Source organism: Hyla sarda, chromosome 3 (assembly GCF_029499605.1).
Source record: "Hyla sarda isolate aHylSar1 chromosome 3, aHylSar1.hap1, whole genome shotgun sequence".
Lineage (NCBI taxonomy): Eukaryota > Metazoa > Chordata > Amphibia > Anura > Hylidae > Hyla > Hyla sarda.
Window position 1 is genome coordinate 421,464,171 of NC_079191.1, and position 17,248 is coordinate 421,481,418.

The following is a 17,248-nucleotide window of genomic DNA, read 5'->3' on the forward strand; positions in this document are numbered from 1 at the left end:
CAGTATACAGATAGAGCTGGAGGAGAGGTGTATGACTACTATGTATCCTGATCCCATAGAGATAGCAGTAGTAGTATACAAGTATACAGATAGAGCCTGGGGGGAGATGTATAGTTACTAAATATCCTGATCCCATAGAAATAGCAGCAGTATACAGATAGAGCTAGAGGGGAAGGTGTATATCTACTAATATATACTGATCGTATAGAGATACCAGCACCAGTATATAGATAGGGCTGGAGGAGAGGTGTATAACTACTATATATCCTGATCCCATAGAGAGAGAGAGCCGGATGGGAGGTGTATAACTAACATATATCCAGATCCCATGGATATAGCAGCAGTATACAGATAAATCTGGAGGGGAGTTGTATGACTACTATATATCCTGATCCCATAGAGGTAGCAGTAGTAGTATACTAGTATACAGATAGAGCCTGGGGGGGGCAGTATACACTACAGATAGAGCTGGAGGGAAGGTGTATAACTACTATATGTCCTGATCCCATAGAGATAGCAGCATTATACAGATAAAGCTGGAGGGGTGGTGTATAACTACTATATATCCTGAGCAAATACTACATTTAGTGGCAGGGAAATGTCTTTTTGGCCACAGCTTCCTTCTGGGGAGAGGGACCCAGTGATTTCCCTAGGGGTGTATATATTGTAATGTATTTCATGTGTGTTATGTATTTTCTTTTAGGTTCTGGAGATTCAGATTATGCAGACGATAGTTTTTCTTCAGATGGAGGAGACGAGTCAGACACATCCGACCATGAAGCCACCGATCAAGCCGAGTCCCGTGACCCAAACGAAGGCTGGGCAGATGCCATGGCTAAAATCCTCAACAAGAAAACGCCCTCTGACAAGGCCAGCATCATCCTGGTGAAAAGCAAAACGCTGCAAAAGGAGAAGGAAAAAGACAAACGGGAGCGGCTGGAGAAAAAGAAGCAGGTAGGTAGGACCCTGGGCAGATGTCAGGACAGGGAAAAGCTTAACAAAAATTGGGCTTTCATTTGAAAATTGTATGTGTCTCACCAGTGGGGGCTTTCATGGGGACATATTGGTTGTCTCATACTTTATCAGTCATAGAAACTTAAAGGGGTATTCCGGTCCTAAAAAATGGAGCCACCACCAGAGGTCGTAGCCCCCGAGATCAGACACCTATCTAGAGAATGTTTTTAGGGCTGGAATATTCTCCTTCAACTAAAATGGATAAATAGTTTTTTTACCTAAAGGACGCAGCGTTTTTCCGTTTTTGCATTTTCATTTTTTCCTCATCACCTTCTAAAAATCTTAAAGGGTACCTCTCATCAAAAAAAAACTTTTGATATATTATAGATTAATGTATGCAGAATAACTGTACAATTGCATGTTATTAAAAAATATGCTTCTTTCTATTTAATTTTCCACTTTGAAGAAATGACCACTAGGGGTCTCCCTACCAGTCCTGGCAGCAAGCATTTCAGACTCATGCTGGAGTCCTATACACTACGAGCTGCCAGTCTGCTTTGTTCACAAAGGAGAACACTCAGAGCTGCCAGCCTGCTTTGTTCACAGCCTGTTTAGCTGTGAACAAAGCAGGCTGGCAGCTCTGAATATTTAGGACTCCACCATGAGTCAGAAATGCTTGCTGACAGGACTGATCGGGAGAAATACAATAGAAAGAAGCATATTTTTCATTAACATGCTATTGGAAAGTTATTCCACATTCATTAATCTAAAATATATCAAAAGTTTATTTGATGAGAGGTACCCTTTAACGCTTTCCATTTTGCACTTAAAATTCCATATGATGGCTTATTTTTTGCGCCACCAATTCTACTTTGCAAGTGACATCAGTCATTTTACCAAAAAATCCACGGCGAAACGGAGCGACAAAATTGAAGAAAAAAATGCCATTTTGTAACTTTTGGGGGCTTCCGTTCTACGCAGTACATTTTTCGGTAAAAATGACACCTTATCATTATTCTGTTTGTCCATAAGGTTAAAATGATAATCGCCTGACCCCTATAACTTTTGAATATTTCCGCATATGGACCGGTATGAGGGCTCATTTTTTGTGCCGTGATCTGAAGTTTTTATCGATACCATTTTTGTATTGATCGGACCTTTTGATCGCTTTTTTAATAATTTTTTCATGAGATAAAAAGTGACCAAAAATACGCTATTTTGGACTTAGGAATTTTTTTGCGCGTACGCCATTGACCGTGTGGTTTGATTAACGATATATTTTTAGAGTTCCGACATTTCCGCACGCGGTGATACCACATATGTTTATTTTTATTTAACCCCTTAAGGACCAAGGGCGTACAGGTACGCCTTTGCTCCCTGGTACTTAAGGACCAAGGGCGTACCTGTACGCCCGTGGGAATTTCGGTCCCCGCCGCGCGCCGGGCGGGGATCGCGCCGGGGTGACTGCTGATATCTATCAGCAGGCACCCCGCGCAAATGCCCAGGGGGGTCATTAGACCCCCCCATGTCGGCGATCGGCGCAAATCGCAAGTGAATTCACACTTGCGATTTGCGCCGATTCCGGGTCATACGGGTCTATGGTGACCCGGTGACCCGGAATAGAAGGGGGATCGCGGGTGTCCTAGACACCCACGATCCCCCTGTAGCGATAGGAGTGAGGTGGCAGGGTTGCCACCCCTCCTATCTCTGCTATTGGTGGTCTAGACGCGACCACCAATAGCAGATCGGGGGCGGAGGGGTTTACTTTCGGTTTCCCCGTCCTGCCCTCCCACAATAGGCGGGGCAGGACGGGGAAACCGACAGGGACCGGCGCTGAAGATCCACTTACCCATCGGCGACGGCAGCGGCGACGATCAGCGGCGGCAGCGGGCGACGATCGGCGGAAGAAGAGGACCGCGACGCAGCTCCCTGGATCCAACGGAAGCCGGTGAGTTACTTAGCAACATCTGGAGGGCTACAGTCTGAGACCACTATAGTGGTCTCTAAACTGTAACCCTCCAGATGTGGCAAAACTACAACTCCCAGCATGCCCAGAGAGCTGTTTAGGCTTGCTGGGAGTTGCAGTTTTGCAACAGCTGGAGGTCTACAGTCTGAGACCACTGCAAAGTGATCTCTATACTGTGCACCTCCAGATCTTGCAAAACTACAACTCCCAGCATGCCCAGACAGCAGTTTGCTGTCTGGGCATGCTGGGAGTTGTAGTTTTGCAACATCTGGAGGTCCACAGTTTGGAGACCACTATGCAGTGGTCTCTAAACTATAGCTCTACAGATGTTGCAAAACTGCAACTCCCAGCAAGCCTAAACAGCAAACAGCTGTCTCTGCATGCTGGGAGTTGTAGTTGCGATCCCTCCAGCTGTTGCCTAACTACATCTCCCAGCATGCCTTTCGGCGATCAGTACATGCTGGGAGTTGAAGTTTTGCAACAGCTGGAGGCACACTGGTTGGAAAATACTGAGTTAGGTAACAGAACCTAACTGAAGGTTTTCCAACCAGTGTACCTCCAGCTGTTGCAAAAGTACAACTCCCAGCATGCACGGTCTGTCAGTACATGCTGGGAGTTGTAGTTTTGAAACAGCTGGAGGTTTGCCCCCCCCCCCCCCCATGTGAACGTACAGGGTACATTCACACTGGCGGGTTTACAGTAAGTTTTCTGCTTCAAGTTTGGGCTGTGGCAAATTTTTCACCGCAGCGCAAACTCCTAGCCGTAAATTCACTGTAAACGCCCGCCAGTGTGAATGTACCCTAAAAACACTACACTTACACATAATAAAGGGTAAAACACTACACATACACCCCCTTACACTGTCCCCCTAATAAAAACTAAAAAACATATTGTACGGCAGTGTTTCCAAAACAGAGCCTCCAGCTGTTGCAAAACAACAACTCCCAGCATTTCAGGACAGCCACTGACTGTCCAGGCATGCTGGGAGTTTAGCAACAGCTGGAGGCACCCTGTTTGGGAATCACTGGCGTAGAATACCCCTATGTCCACCCCTGTGCAATCCCTAATTTAGTCCTCAAATGCGCATGGCGCTCTCTCACTTTGGAGCCCTGTCGTATTTCAAGGAAACAGTTTAGTGCCACATATGGGGTATCTCCGTACTCGGGAGAAATTGCGTTACTAATTTTGGGGGCTTTTTTTCCTTTTACCCCTTATGAAAAAGAAAAGTTGGGGTCTACACCAGCCTGTTAGTGTAAAAAAAAATTTTTTTTTACACTAACATGCTGGTGTTGTCCTTTACTTTTTATTTTCACGGGAGGTAAAAGGAAAAAAAGACCACCAAAATTTGTAACGCAATTTCTCCTGAGTACGGAGATACCCCATATGTGGGCGTAAAATGCTCTGCGGAAGCACAACAAGGCTCAGGAGTGAGAGCGCACCATGTACATTTGAGGCCTAAATTGGTGATTTGCACAGGGGTGGCTGATTTTACAGTGGTTCTGACATAAACACAAAACAATAAATACAGACATGTGACCCCATTTTGGAAACGACACCCCTCACGGAACGTAACAAGGGGTATAGTGAGCCTGAACACCCCACAAATTTTCATTAAAGTTGGATGGGAAAGTGAAAAAAAAATTTTTTTCACTAAAATGCTGGTGTCACCCTAAATTTTTCATTTTCACAAGGGAAAATAAAAAAAAGCCCCCCAAAATTTGTAACCCAATTTCTTCTGAGTAAGAGCATACCCCATATGTGGATGTAAAGTGCTCTGCGGGTGCACTACAATGCTCAGAAGAGAAGGAGCGCCATTGGGATTTTGAAGAGAAAATTTGTCCGGAATTGAAGGCCACTTGTGTTTACAAAGCCCCCATGGTACCAGAACAATGGACCCCCCCATATGTGACCCCATTTTGGAAACTACACCCCTCATGTAATGTAATAAGGGGTGCAGTGAGCATTTACGCCCCACAGGTGTCTGACAGATTTTTGGAACAGTGATCCGTGAAAATGAAAAATGTAATTTTCCATTTGCACAGCCCACTGTCCCAAAGATCTGTCAAACGCCAGTGGGGTGTAAATGCTCACTGCACCACTTATTAAATTCTGTGAGGGGTGTAGTTTCCAAAATGGGGTCACATGTGGGGGGGGTCCACTGTTCTGGCACCATGGGGGGCTTTGTAAATGCACATGGCCCCTGACTACCATTCCAAACGAATTCTCTTTCCAAAAGCCTCTTCTGAGCATTGTAGTTCGCACGTAGTGCACTTCAGGTCCACTTATGGGGTACCTCCATACTCAGAAGAGATGGGGTTACAAATTTTGGGGGGTATTTTCTGCTATTAACCCTTGCAAAAATTTGAAATTTGGGGGGAAACACATATTTTAGTGAAAAAAATATATATATTTTTTTACATATGCAAAAGTCGTGAAACCCGTGTGGGGTATTAAGGCTCACTTTTTTCCTTGTTACGTTCCTCAAGGGGTCTAGTTTCCAAAATGGTATGCCATGTGTTTTTTTTTTGCTGTTCTGGCACCATAGGGGCTTCCTAAATGCGACATGCCCCCTGAGCAAAATTTGCTCTCAAAAAGTCAAATATCACTCCTTCTCTTCGGAGCATTGTAGTTCGCCCGTAATGCACTTCATGCCAACTTATGGGGTACCTCCATACTCAGAAGAGATGGGGTTACAAATTTTGGGGGGTATTTTCTGCTATTAACCCTTGCAAAAATGTGAAATTTGGGGGGAAACACACATTTTAGTGGAAAAAAATATATTTTTTTTACATATGCAAAAGTCGTGAAACACCTGTGGGGTATTAAGGCTCACTTTATTCCTTGTTACGTTCCCCAAGGGGTCTAGTTTCCAAAATGGTATGCCATGTGGGTTATTTTTGCTGTTCTGGCACCATAGGGGCTTCCTAAATGCAACATGCCCCCCAAAAACCATTTCTGAAAAACGTTCTCTCCAAAATCCCCTTGTCGCTCCTTCGCTTCTGAGCCCTCTACTGCGCCCGCTGAACAATTTACATAGACATATGAGGTATGTGCTTACTCGAGAGAAATTGGGCTACAAATATAAGTATACATTTTCTCCTTTTACCCCTTGTAAAAATTCAAAAATTGGGTTTACAAGAACATGTGAGTGTAAAAAATAAAGATTGTGAATTTTCTCCTTCACTTTGCTGCTATTCCTGTGAAACACCTAAAGGGTTAAAACACTTACTGATTGTCATTTTGAATACTTTGGGGGGTGTAGTTTTTATAATGGGGTCATTTGTGGGGTATTTCTAATGGGAAGACCCTTCAAATCCACTTCAAACCTGAACTGGTCTCTGAAAAAAAGCGAGGTTCAAAATTTGGTGAAAAATTGGAAAATTGCTGCTGAACTTTGAAGCCTTCTGGTGTCTTCCAAAAGTAAAAACACGTAAATTTTATGATGCAAACATAAAGTAGACATATTGGAAATGTGAATAAAATAAAAAAATATTTTGAATATCCATTTTCCTTACAAGCAGAGAGCTTCAAAGTTAGAAAAATGCTAAATTTTCAAATTTTTCATCAAATTTTGGGATTTTTCACCAAGAAAGGATGCAAGTTACCACAAAATTTTACCACTATGTTAAAGTAGAATATGTCACGAAAAAACAATCTCGGAATCAGATTGATAACTAAAAGCATTCCAGAGTTATTAATGTTTAAAGTGACAGTGGTCAGATGTGCAAAAAACGCTCTGGTCCTAAGGTGTAAAATGGCCTGGTCCTTAAGGGGTTAAACTTTTATTAGGGAAGGGTTAAATGACCTTTATTAACTTTTTTTTTTTTTTTTTTTTTTGCAATGTTATAGCTCCCATAGGGGGCTATAACACTGCACACAATCTTTTACACTGATCCCTGCAAAGCCACAGTTTTGCATTGATCAGTGTTATAGGCGGTCGATTGCTCAAGCCTGGATCTCAGGCTTGGAGCAATCAATCGCCGATGGGATGCGACTGAGGCAGGTAAGGGGACCATTGCTCGCGTCCTAGCTGATTGGGACATCCTAGCTGCTGGGAAGCTTTCATTTTACACGCGGCAACTTTGATCGCTGCGTCTAAAGGGTTAATTCGTGCGCTGCACAACGATCGGTGCCGCACACTATTAGCCCAGGGTCCCGGCTATCAATAGCCACCGGTACACCCTGCGTCCTTAAGAGGTTAAAGATGGGGTGGGGGGGATTTTTCTCTATAAACTAAAGCAGCTCTGTGTTGTGCATGTATCGCCATGAATCTGAATGGATGCGTAATACTACATTTGTCCTGTAGCGGCCACTGCTGGGAAAGCACCTGGCTGCAACCGATCACTAGAGGTTTCTGAAGCCGATCACTAGAGGTTTCTGAAGACATATCCATATCATTCTTCTCAATGTTGATTGCTGACAGAGTTGGGGGGTTGCCTTATTGGTAAAACAACCCATATTAGAATTAATTAAACTTTGGGACCCCCTTGATGTACTGAATGGAGCCCTGGCAGTCCTCTCCGAATTAAGCAGATGGTCGGCATGCGCTCCTCATTGTCTATGGGAGCAGTAGAGATAGCAGAGTTCAACGCTTGGGTATCTATGGCACTCTTAAAGAAAATGAATGCCAACCCACTTCAGCCGGTAGGGTCAAGGATCTGTTCTAGAGATCGTGGTCGGACCCCTGATATCAGACACTTATATAGGCGATTATTTTTGGGGGACTGGAATAAACCCCTTTAAAATGGATCAATAAATTTTTACCTATGAATGAACATATAGACATGAAAAAAGGGTTGGGTGATTTGTATGAATCAAAGCAGTTATCAGTGTCTCACATACACTGCCATCTGCTCTCACGGCATACTTGGAGTTGTAGTTTTGCAACAGCTGGAGAGACCCCAATCTTAAAGGGGTACTCCACTCCGCACCGTTCGTAACATTTAGTTCTAAGTGCTGGTGCGGCTTCACCACGCCCCCTCTTGACATCACGCTCCGCCCTCGTGACATCATGCCCCGCCCTCTCAATGCAAGTCTATGGGAGGAGGTGTGATGGCCGCGCCCCCTCCCATAGACTTACATTGAGGGGGCGTGACTTCAAGAGGAGCTGGGCGTGACGTCACCAGGGGGCAGGGCGACCCTCGAAGCCTGCACCAGCATTCCGAACTAAATGTTCCGAGCTCTGTTGAGTGGAGTACCCCTATAAAGAGACTTTGTGCCGCAGTGGAAGGACCGACCTAAACAAGGTTCTACCTGAAAAGGAACTATTTACTAGGGATCGACCGATTATCGGTATGGCCGATATTATCGGCCGATAATCAAGATTTTGGGCATTATCGGTATCGGCAATTATCTTGCCGATAAGCCGATAATGCCCCGCACAGGTGATAGGTCTCAGGACCCCCGGACAGGCAGAGGGAGAGAAGCAGGTGGCGGCGGCGGTCTATGGCACCGCAAAAGCCACTGCAGTGCATTGATTTAAAGCGCCCGCTTTAAATCAATGATCTGCAGTAGAGATGAGCGAACTTACAGTAAATTCGATTCGTCACAAACTTCTCGGCTCGGCAGTTGATGACTTATCCTGCATAAATTAGTTCAGCTTTCCGGTGGGCTGGAAAAGGTGGATACAGTCCTAGGAAAGTCTCCTAGGACTGTATCCACCTTTTCCAGCCCACCGGAGCACCTGCAAGCTGAACTAATTTATGCAGGAAAAGTCATCAACCGCCGAGCCGAGAAGTTCGTGACAAATCGAATTTACTGTAAGTCCACTCATCTCTAATCCGCAGCGGTGTCGCGGGGGGATAAATAGTCGATTACTTATACCGGAATATCGGTATAAGTTATCGGCTATCGGCCCTAACCTCCACCGATTATCGGTATCGGCCCTAAAAAAAACGATATCGGTCGATCCCTACTATTTAGATGGAGAAAGCCTCTGCCTATGGCAGTGTTTCCCAAGCAGGGTGCCTCCAGCTGTTGCAAAACTACAACTCCCATCATGCCCAGACAGCCAAAGGCTGTCTGGGCATGCTGGGAGTTGTAGTTTTGCAACAGCTGGAGGCACCCTGCTTGGGAAACACTGGCCTATGGGGTCACCCCATGTTGCTCTTTACAAAGTTCCCCTTGTGGTTTCTCTTCATGGATGCCAGGTGAGGTCGGAGGTCGACCCCCCCGTAGTCAGTCACTTCATGCGTCTCTGTCGTCCCTGACGTTTTCTTTTTCTCCTTCTCAGATTGATAAAAAACGACAGTGGGAGATGATGTGCAGAGTCAAGCCAGATGTGGTGAAAGACAGAGAAGCGGAGAGGAATCTGCAGAGAATTGCTACAAGGTAAAAAAAAAAACTAAAAAAAAAAAAAAATCTTCTACGCTTTGCTTCCCTTTTATATTTCACCTCATTTTTTTCCCCCCCTCCAAACTGATATTGAAGATGGGACCTCGTGCGTAATCTGGTTCCAATAAGAGAGAGACCCTGAGATCAGCCGCAGAGGAGCCTTAAGATTTATGGAAGGAGAAGCGGCCAACGAAGGGGTCTGAGAGGAAAAAGATATTGGGGGGAGATTTATCAAAACCTGTGCAGAGGAAAAATTGACCAGTTGCCCCTAGCAACCAATCAGATCGCTTCTCTTTATTTTTGACAAGGCCTCTGCAAAATGAAAGAAGCCATCGGATTGGTTGCTATGGGCAACTGGTCAATTTTTTTTTGTCTGCACAAGTTTTGAAAAATTTCCCCCCAAATGATTGTGAGGGAGATTTATCACAACCTGTGCAAAGGAAAAGTTGCCCGGTTGCCCATAGCAACCAATCAGATCGCTTCTTTAATTTTTCAGAGGCCTTGTTAGAAATGAAAGAAGAGAACTGATTGGTTGCTATGGGCAACTCGGCAACTTTTCCTCTGGACAGGATTTGATAAATCTCCCCCTATATGGATATAGAAGTGTAGATACGTACCCAGATCTGCCCTACCGAATATTGGCCCTCATTTACTATTGCAAACCCGACATGTTTTGTCGGGTTGTGCGCCAGATTCTGTCGCATTGCGCCAGAAATTCTGTCTGCGCCAGAATTTGCGCCAGAATTGAAAAAACCCTGACAAACTCTCCATTTTGCTGAGAAAATCCAGAAAAGGGGCGTGGTCTCCGAAAAGGGGCGTGTCCCCGACATTTTCACAAAAACCCAACATATTTACTAAGGTTTCCACATAAAATGTGGTGGATTTGAGCTGAGAAAAACCCTACAGATCAGAACATGTGTAAAAAAAAAAAAAAAAAAAAAAAAAAAAAAGGAAAATGTAGGGAAACCTTAGTAAACACCGTGGAAAATAAATTGTAGGGAATTAAAGGGGTACTCCGGTGAAAACCTTTTTTCTTTTAAATCAACTGGTGGCAGAAAGTTAAACATATTTGTAAATTACTTCTATTACAAAATCTTAGTCCTTCCAGTACTTATTAGCTGCTGAATGCTACAGAGGAAATTCCTTTCTTTTTGGAACACAGATGACATCACGAGCACAGTGCTCTCTGCTGACATCTCTGTCCATTTTAGCAACCGTGCATAGCAGATGTATGCTAAGGGCAGCATGGTGGCTCAGTGGTTGGCACTGCTGCCTTGCAGTGCTGGGGACTTGGGTTCAAATCCCACTAAGGACAACAATAAATAAAGCAGCATTATTATTATTATAATAACGTCAGCAGAGAGAACTGTGGTCGTGATGTCATCAGAGAGAATTCCAAAAAGAAAAGAATTTCCTCTGTAGTATTCAGCAGCTAATAAGTACAGGAAGCATTAAGATTTTTTAATAGAAGTAATTTACAAATATGTTTAACTTTCTGCCACCAGTTGATTTAAAAGAAAAAAGGTTATCACCGGAGTACCCCTTTAAAACCAACAAAGAGACCTACACAACACTCTTAGTAAATAGGGGCCATTGTGTGGGCCCCTCTCATGCTCTGACCCTTCAAGGCCTGGACTACATAGACTTCTGAAGGTGTCCTGTGTTATCTGCACCAAGATGTTGGGAGCAGATGCTATTAGTCCTGTAAGTTGTGAGGTGCGGCCTCTATGGATGGGACTTGTTTCTCCAGCATATCCCAGAGATGATCGATTGGATTAAAGGGGTACTCCGGTGGAAAACATTATTATAATTTTTTTTAATCAACTGGTGCCTGAAAGTGAAACAAATTTGTAAATCTTTACCCTTCCACAACTTATTAGCAGCTGTATGCTACAGAGGAAATTATTTTCTTTTTGATTTTCTTTTTTGTCTTGTCCACAGTGCTCTCTGCCGACATCTGATGCCCGTATAAGGAACTGTCCAGAGCAGGAGAATTGACACGGACAGAGGTGTCAGCAGAGAGCACTGTGGTCAGACAAAAAAATTTTTCAAAAAGAATAGAATTTCCTCTATAGCATACAGCTGCTATTAAGTACTGGAAGGGTAAAAAAATTTTCATTGAAGTCATTTACAAATCTGTTTAACTTTCTGGCACCAGTTCATTTAAAAAAAAGTTTTCCACTGGAGTCCCCCTTTAAGATGTGGGGAATCTGGAGGCCAAGTGACCACCTCAATCTTTGTCATGTTTCTCATTCCTGAACATTCCTAACGTTTTTAGGTGTGTCCTCCATACAGAGACATCAGCAGAGGATCCTGCCGGTCCAGTAATTTTTTAGGTGCGGCCTCCATAGCTGAAACTCGTTTCTCAATCATACCCCACAGATGATCGATCGGATTAAGAGGAACTTGGAGGTCAAATCATCTTGATCTTTGTCATGTTTCTCATTCTTGAAGTTTTTATGTGCGGCCTCCTTGGATGGGACCTTTTTTCTCCAACACCTCCTCACAGATGATCAGTCAGATTGAGATCTGGAGGCCAAGTCCCCACCTTGACCTCCGAGTAATGTTCCTCATCCCTGAACAATATCTGTAGTCTGGCCGGGCATTATCCTGCTGACAGAGGCCACTGATGGTCCTGCTGCCATAAAGTTTAGGTAGGTGGAACATGTCACAGTAAGTTCCACATGATGCCAGGATACAAGGGGGAGATTTATCAAAACTTGTCCAGAGGAAAAGTTGCTCAGTTGCCCATAGTAATCTGGTTGCTATGGGCAACTGGGCAACTTCTCCTTTGCACCGGTTTTGATAAATCTCTCCCAAGGTCTCCAGCAGAACATCGCCCATCACACTGCCGCGCCATCTTGTCTTCTTCCCATAGGGCATCCTGGTGCCGTCTCTTCCCCAGGTAAGTGACGCACACGTACACGTCCATCCACTTGGTGGACATCTTGATCCATCAGACCAGGTGTCGTCTTCCATTGCTCCAGTTGTGGTGCTCACGTTCCCATTGTAGACACTTAGTAGTGGACACAGGTCAGCGTGGGCGCTCTCACCGGTTTTGGACTAGACAACAAGCTGTGATGCCCTGTGTGATCTGACTTCTAAGCAGTTTACTCTTCAGTGGCTCTTCTATAGGATCAGATGGGTTATCCTTTACTCCCCACATCTGTAAAATATTCTGTGCTTGGACAAATCTTAACCTGGGATAGTAGTGAGCACCTGCTCTTTTCTACCCCTGTAGCCATTGTAACCCCCCCCCCCACTGCTAATTTAACAGGAAGTATAAACTGCAGTTCTGTTCAGCTTTGTCGCTCACATATACAGTGGACCTGCTGGCGGTAGCGATCAGGGCAGGACCCTATACTATTTGTATCGACCTGCTCTACCACTGCTTTATCCCCTTTTCATGTTTCATAGTCACAGTGACCTTTGCCTCCCCAGTAGTCGTAGTAGGATTTTTCCCAGTTTATCTATAGACAGAGAAGGGCTTAGCCACCTACCATAGTGCTCTCTTAGTAGTCGTAATGGCACACTCCATAGTCTCCCCTAGTAGTCGTAATGGCACACTCCATAGTCTCCCCTAGTAGTCGTAATGGCACACTCCATAGTCTCCCCTAGTAGTCGTAATGGCACACTCCATAGTCTCCCCTAGTAGTCGTAATGGCACGCTCCATAGTCTCCCCTAGTAGTCATAATGGCACACTCCATAGTCTCCCCTAGTAGTCACAGAAGGACCACTCCAGCAGGACATTCTATAAGCTCACCTAGTAGTCACACTAGGATGCTCCATAGGCTGCTCTAGTAGTCACAGCTGGACAATCCATAGTCTCCTCCTGTAGTTGCAGCAGGACACTCCAGTCTCTCCTAGTAGTCACAGCAGGACACTTCATAGTCTTTTGTAGTAGTCATAGCAGGACAGTCCATAGTCTCCCCTAGTAGTCACAGCAGGACACTTCATAGTCTCTTGTAGTAGTCATAGCAGGACACCCCACAGTCTCTCTTAGTAGTCATAGCATGACACTTCATAGTCTCCCCTAGTAGTTGCAACAGGGCACTCCAAAGTCTGCCCTAGTAGTCAAAGCAGGACACTCCATAGACTTCTCTAATTGTCACTTCATAGCATCCCCTAGTAGTCATGGCAGGGCACTCCACAGACTTCTCTAATTGTCACAGCAGGACATTCCATAGGCTCCCCTAGTAGTGACACTAGGATGCTCCATAGGCTGCTCTGGTAGTCACAGCAGGACACGCCAAAGGCTCCTCTAGTAGTCACAGCAGGACACTCCACAGTCTCCCTTAGTAGTCATAACAGGACACTTCATAGTTTCCCCTAGTAGTTCAGCAGGGCACTCCAAAGTCTGCCCTAGTAGTCGCAGCAGGACACTGGATAGACTTTTCTAATTGTCACAGCAGGACACTTTATAGTCTTCCCTTAGTAGTCACAGCAGGACACTTCATAGTCTTCCCTTGTAGTTGCAGCAGGGCACCCCAAAGGCTCCCCTAGTAGTCACAGCAGGACACTTTATAGTCTTCCCTTGAAGTTGCAGCAGGGCACCCCAAAGGCTCCCCTAGTAGTCACAGCAGGACACTCCACAGTCTCCCTTAGTAGTCATAGCATGACACTTCATAGTTTCCCCTAGTAGTTCAGCAGGGCACTCCAAAGTCTGCCCTAGTAGTCACAGCAGGACACTCCATAGACTTTTCTAATTGTCACAGCAGGACACTTTATAGTCTTCCCTTGAAGTTGCAGCAGGGCACTTCATAGTCTTCCCTTATAGTTGCAGCAGGGCACTCCAAATGCTCCCCTAGTAGTCACAGCAGGACTCTCCCCAGTTCCTTTCAGTGTCTTTCCATTCTGTTGTTTTTCCTGGTGGACGGTCACATTTTCACAGGCACACTGTTATTGCTTTATTCTTAAAAGGGAACTTGTCATCTGTTTTATACTGCCCAAACCATGACCAGGGGGGTCCCGGAACACTATGATTAACTCTAAGAATCATAACACCCCGCTTCCATTTCATGCTGCCCCCTGTTTAAGAAGCATAAAACGGGTGAGAAGCAGAAGTCCACAGCTTCGTTACTTACTCCGGCCTCCATTGTCTTCTGAGCCGACAGATGAATAGTCCAGTTTTTCAATGATCTCTATGGCTCCCTGGACTCCTTTTTGTGCAGTTTACAGAGCAGCTTCCTATTATTAAAGGGGTATTCCATCTGCAGACATCCATGCTGTGTTCCCAGGACTCTCTCTTATACTGACCTGTTATTTGCGCTCTTCTCCCGCAGAGGTGTCGTACAGCTATTCAACGCCGTAAGAACCCATCAGAGCAAAATGAGTGATAAGATAAAAGAGGTCGGACACTCCGAAAGGAAGAAGAGCAAACTCATGCAATCTGTATCCAAGAAAGACTTTATCGACGTCCTGAGAGGGAAGGAGAGCAAGGGCGCGGCTGCAGAGCGACAGGGGACGAAAAAGGTGCGTTCTGTCTGCTGACGGAGTACAGAATATGTGTGTACTGACTCTGGCTCCATGACATAAGCTCTATAGAATAGGCCACTGTTTTCCAACTGGGGTGCCTCCAGCTGTTGCAAAACTACAACTCCCAGCATGACCAGACAGCCTCCGGCTGTCTGGGCATGCTGGGAGTTGTAGTTTTGAAACAGCCGGAGGCACCCCAGTTGGAAAACGCTGGAATAGGCCCTAGTTTTTGCTCAGCCATACCCCAGTGACCCAGCACTCTGTATATCATACAGTGATCCCTTAACCTACTATGGCCTGGGGTTACTATATTAACGGTCTTTTCTGGACCATTGTAACTTGAAACCATACCCAACATACAATGCTACGGACAGTCCAAATCTGTGAAACGTGTCAATAGCTAAAAGATCTGACCAATCAGAATGTGCATTTACTGGTAAAACGCCTGTATTACTGAAGTGCATGCACTGACTGGCTGTCTGGTAGCGCCCCCTACAGTACAGGGAGGTATTACATAGTAACATAGTTCATAAGGTTGAAAAAAAAGTCCATCAAATTTAACCTATATCCCTAATGAGTCCCTACTGAACTTGATCCAGAGGAAGGCAAAAAACCCTCATACTAGAGGTAAAAATTCCTTCCCGACTCCAAATATGGCCTCAGAATAAATCCCTGGATCAACGTTCTGTCCCTATGAATCTAGAATCCATAACCTGTAATGTTATTATTCTCCAAAAATGCATCCAGACCCCTTTTAAATTCTTTTACCGAGTTCACCATGACCACCTTCTCAGGCAGAGAATTCCACAGTCTCACTGCTCTTACAGTAAAGAATCCCCATCTGTGCTGGTGTAGAAACCTTCTTTCCTCTAAACATAGAGGATGCCCCCTTGTTATAGATACAGTCCTGGGTATAAATAGATGGGAGAGATCTCTGTACTGTCCCCTGATATATTTATACATAGTTATTAGGTCACCCCTAAACCTTCTTTTTTTCTAAACTGAATAACCCTAATTCTGATAATCTTTCTGGGTACTGTAGTCCTCCCATTCCCCGTATTAACCTGGTTGCCGTCTTTGAACCCTCTCCAGCTCCACTATATCTTTCTTGTACACTGGTGCCCAGTACTGTACACAGTATTCTATGTGTGGTCTGACCAGTACTGTACACAGTATTCTATGTGTGGTCTGACCAGTACTGTACACAGTATTTCATGTGTGGTCTGACCAGTACTGTACACAGTATTCCATGTGTGGTCTGACTAGTGATTTGTACAGCGGTAGAATTATTTCCTTGTCGTGGGCACCTATGCCCCTATTGATGCACCCCATGATTTTATTTGCCTTGGCAGCAGCTGCCTGACACTGGTCACTACAGCTAAATTTACTATTAACTAGACTCCCAAGTCCTTTTCCACGTCAGTCGTCCCAAGTGTTCTCCCATTTAATACATAATCCCAGCCCGGATTTTTCTTGTGCCCATGTGCATTACCTTACATTTATCAGTGTTGAACCTCATCTGCCACTTCCCAGCCTAAACCTCCAACCTATCCAGATCCATTTGTAATACTTCACTGTCCTCTATAGTGTTATCTACTATACACAGTGTACTGTCCTCTATTGTATCATCTACCATACAAAGTGCACTGTCCTCTTTTGTGTTTACCGCTTTACAGAGTTTAGTATCATCTACAAAGATTGCTACTTTACTATTCAACCCCTCTACAAGGTCATTAATAAATATATTAAATAGAACAAGACCCAAGACAGACCCCTGTGGTCCCCACTAGTAACAGTCACCCAATCAGAATAAGTAACATTAATAACCCCCCTCTGTTTCCTATCACTGAGCCAGTTACTTACCCACTTACACACATTCTCCCCCAGCCCGATCCTTCTATGTGGCACCATATCAAATGCTTTTGAAAATTCCAGATATACGACATCCAGTGATTGCCCCTGGTCCAGTCTGGAGCTCACCTCCTCATAAAAGCTGATCAGGTTAGTTTGACAGGACCGATCCCTCATAAAGCCATGCTGGTATGGGGTAAATTCACAAATACCCCCTAGAGGGTCTACGGGCACTTATATACCAAACAACAACCTTGGGGATGTAAGTCCCCTCAGGGAAACCCTGAATAGAGACCCTCTACGGTCTAAAACTTAACTTTTAATAATTACAAATTAATATTAAAGGTGCTCAAAAATTTCCACTAGGTGGCAATATGTATTTAAAATTACAGTCTGTATTAGTAAAGTTTTTTAATGCATTCTATGCAGGATGGTCTGACACCATCTATAGACATAGTGTCACTGCGCACCGTGATCCATCCATTTTATGACAATGGGACTGAGCTAAAATCTACTCCTCTGGCTCACAGGAGCAGAGGAGTAGATTTTAGCTCAGTCCCATAGAATGCATTAAAAAACTTTACTAATAGGGACTGTAATTTTAAATACATATTGCCACCTAGTGAAAATTTTTGAGCACCTTTAATATTAATGTGTAATTATTAAAA

At 44.5% G+C, this 17,248-nt stretch overlaps 1 protein-coding gene across 1 annotated transcript in view; it reads left to right on the top strand.

The window, feature by feature from the left end:
- Positions 1 to 17,248, top strand: part of RRP15 (ribosomal RNA processing 15 homolog) — a 75,848-nt gene that overhangs the window by 37,172 nt on the left and 21,428 nt on the right. Inside the window, exons 2-4 of the mRNA XM_056568355.1 lie at positions 704 to 954; positions 9,153 to 9,250; positions 14,537 to 14,726. Of these exons, the coding sequence (XP_056424330.1) occupies positions 704 to 954; positions 9,153 to 9,250; positions 14,537 to 14,726 (539 nt within the window). The remainder of the gene's footprint in view (positions 1 to 703; positions 955 to 9,152; positions 9,251 to 14,536; positions 14,727 to 17,248) is intronic.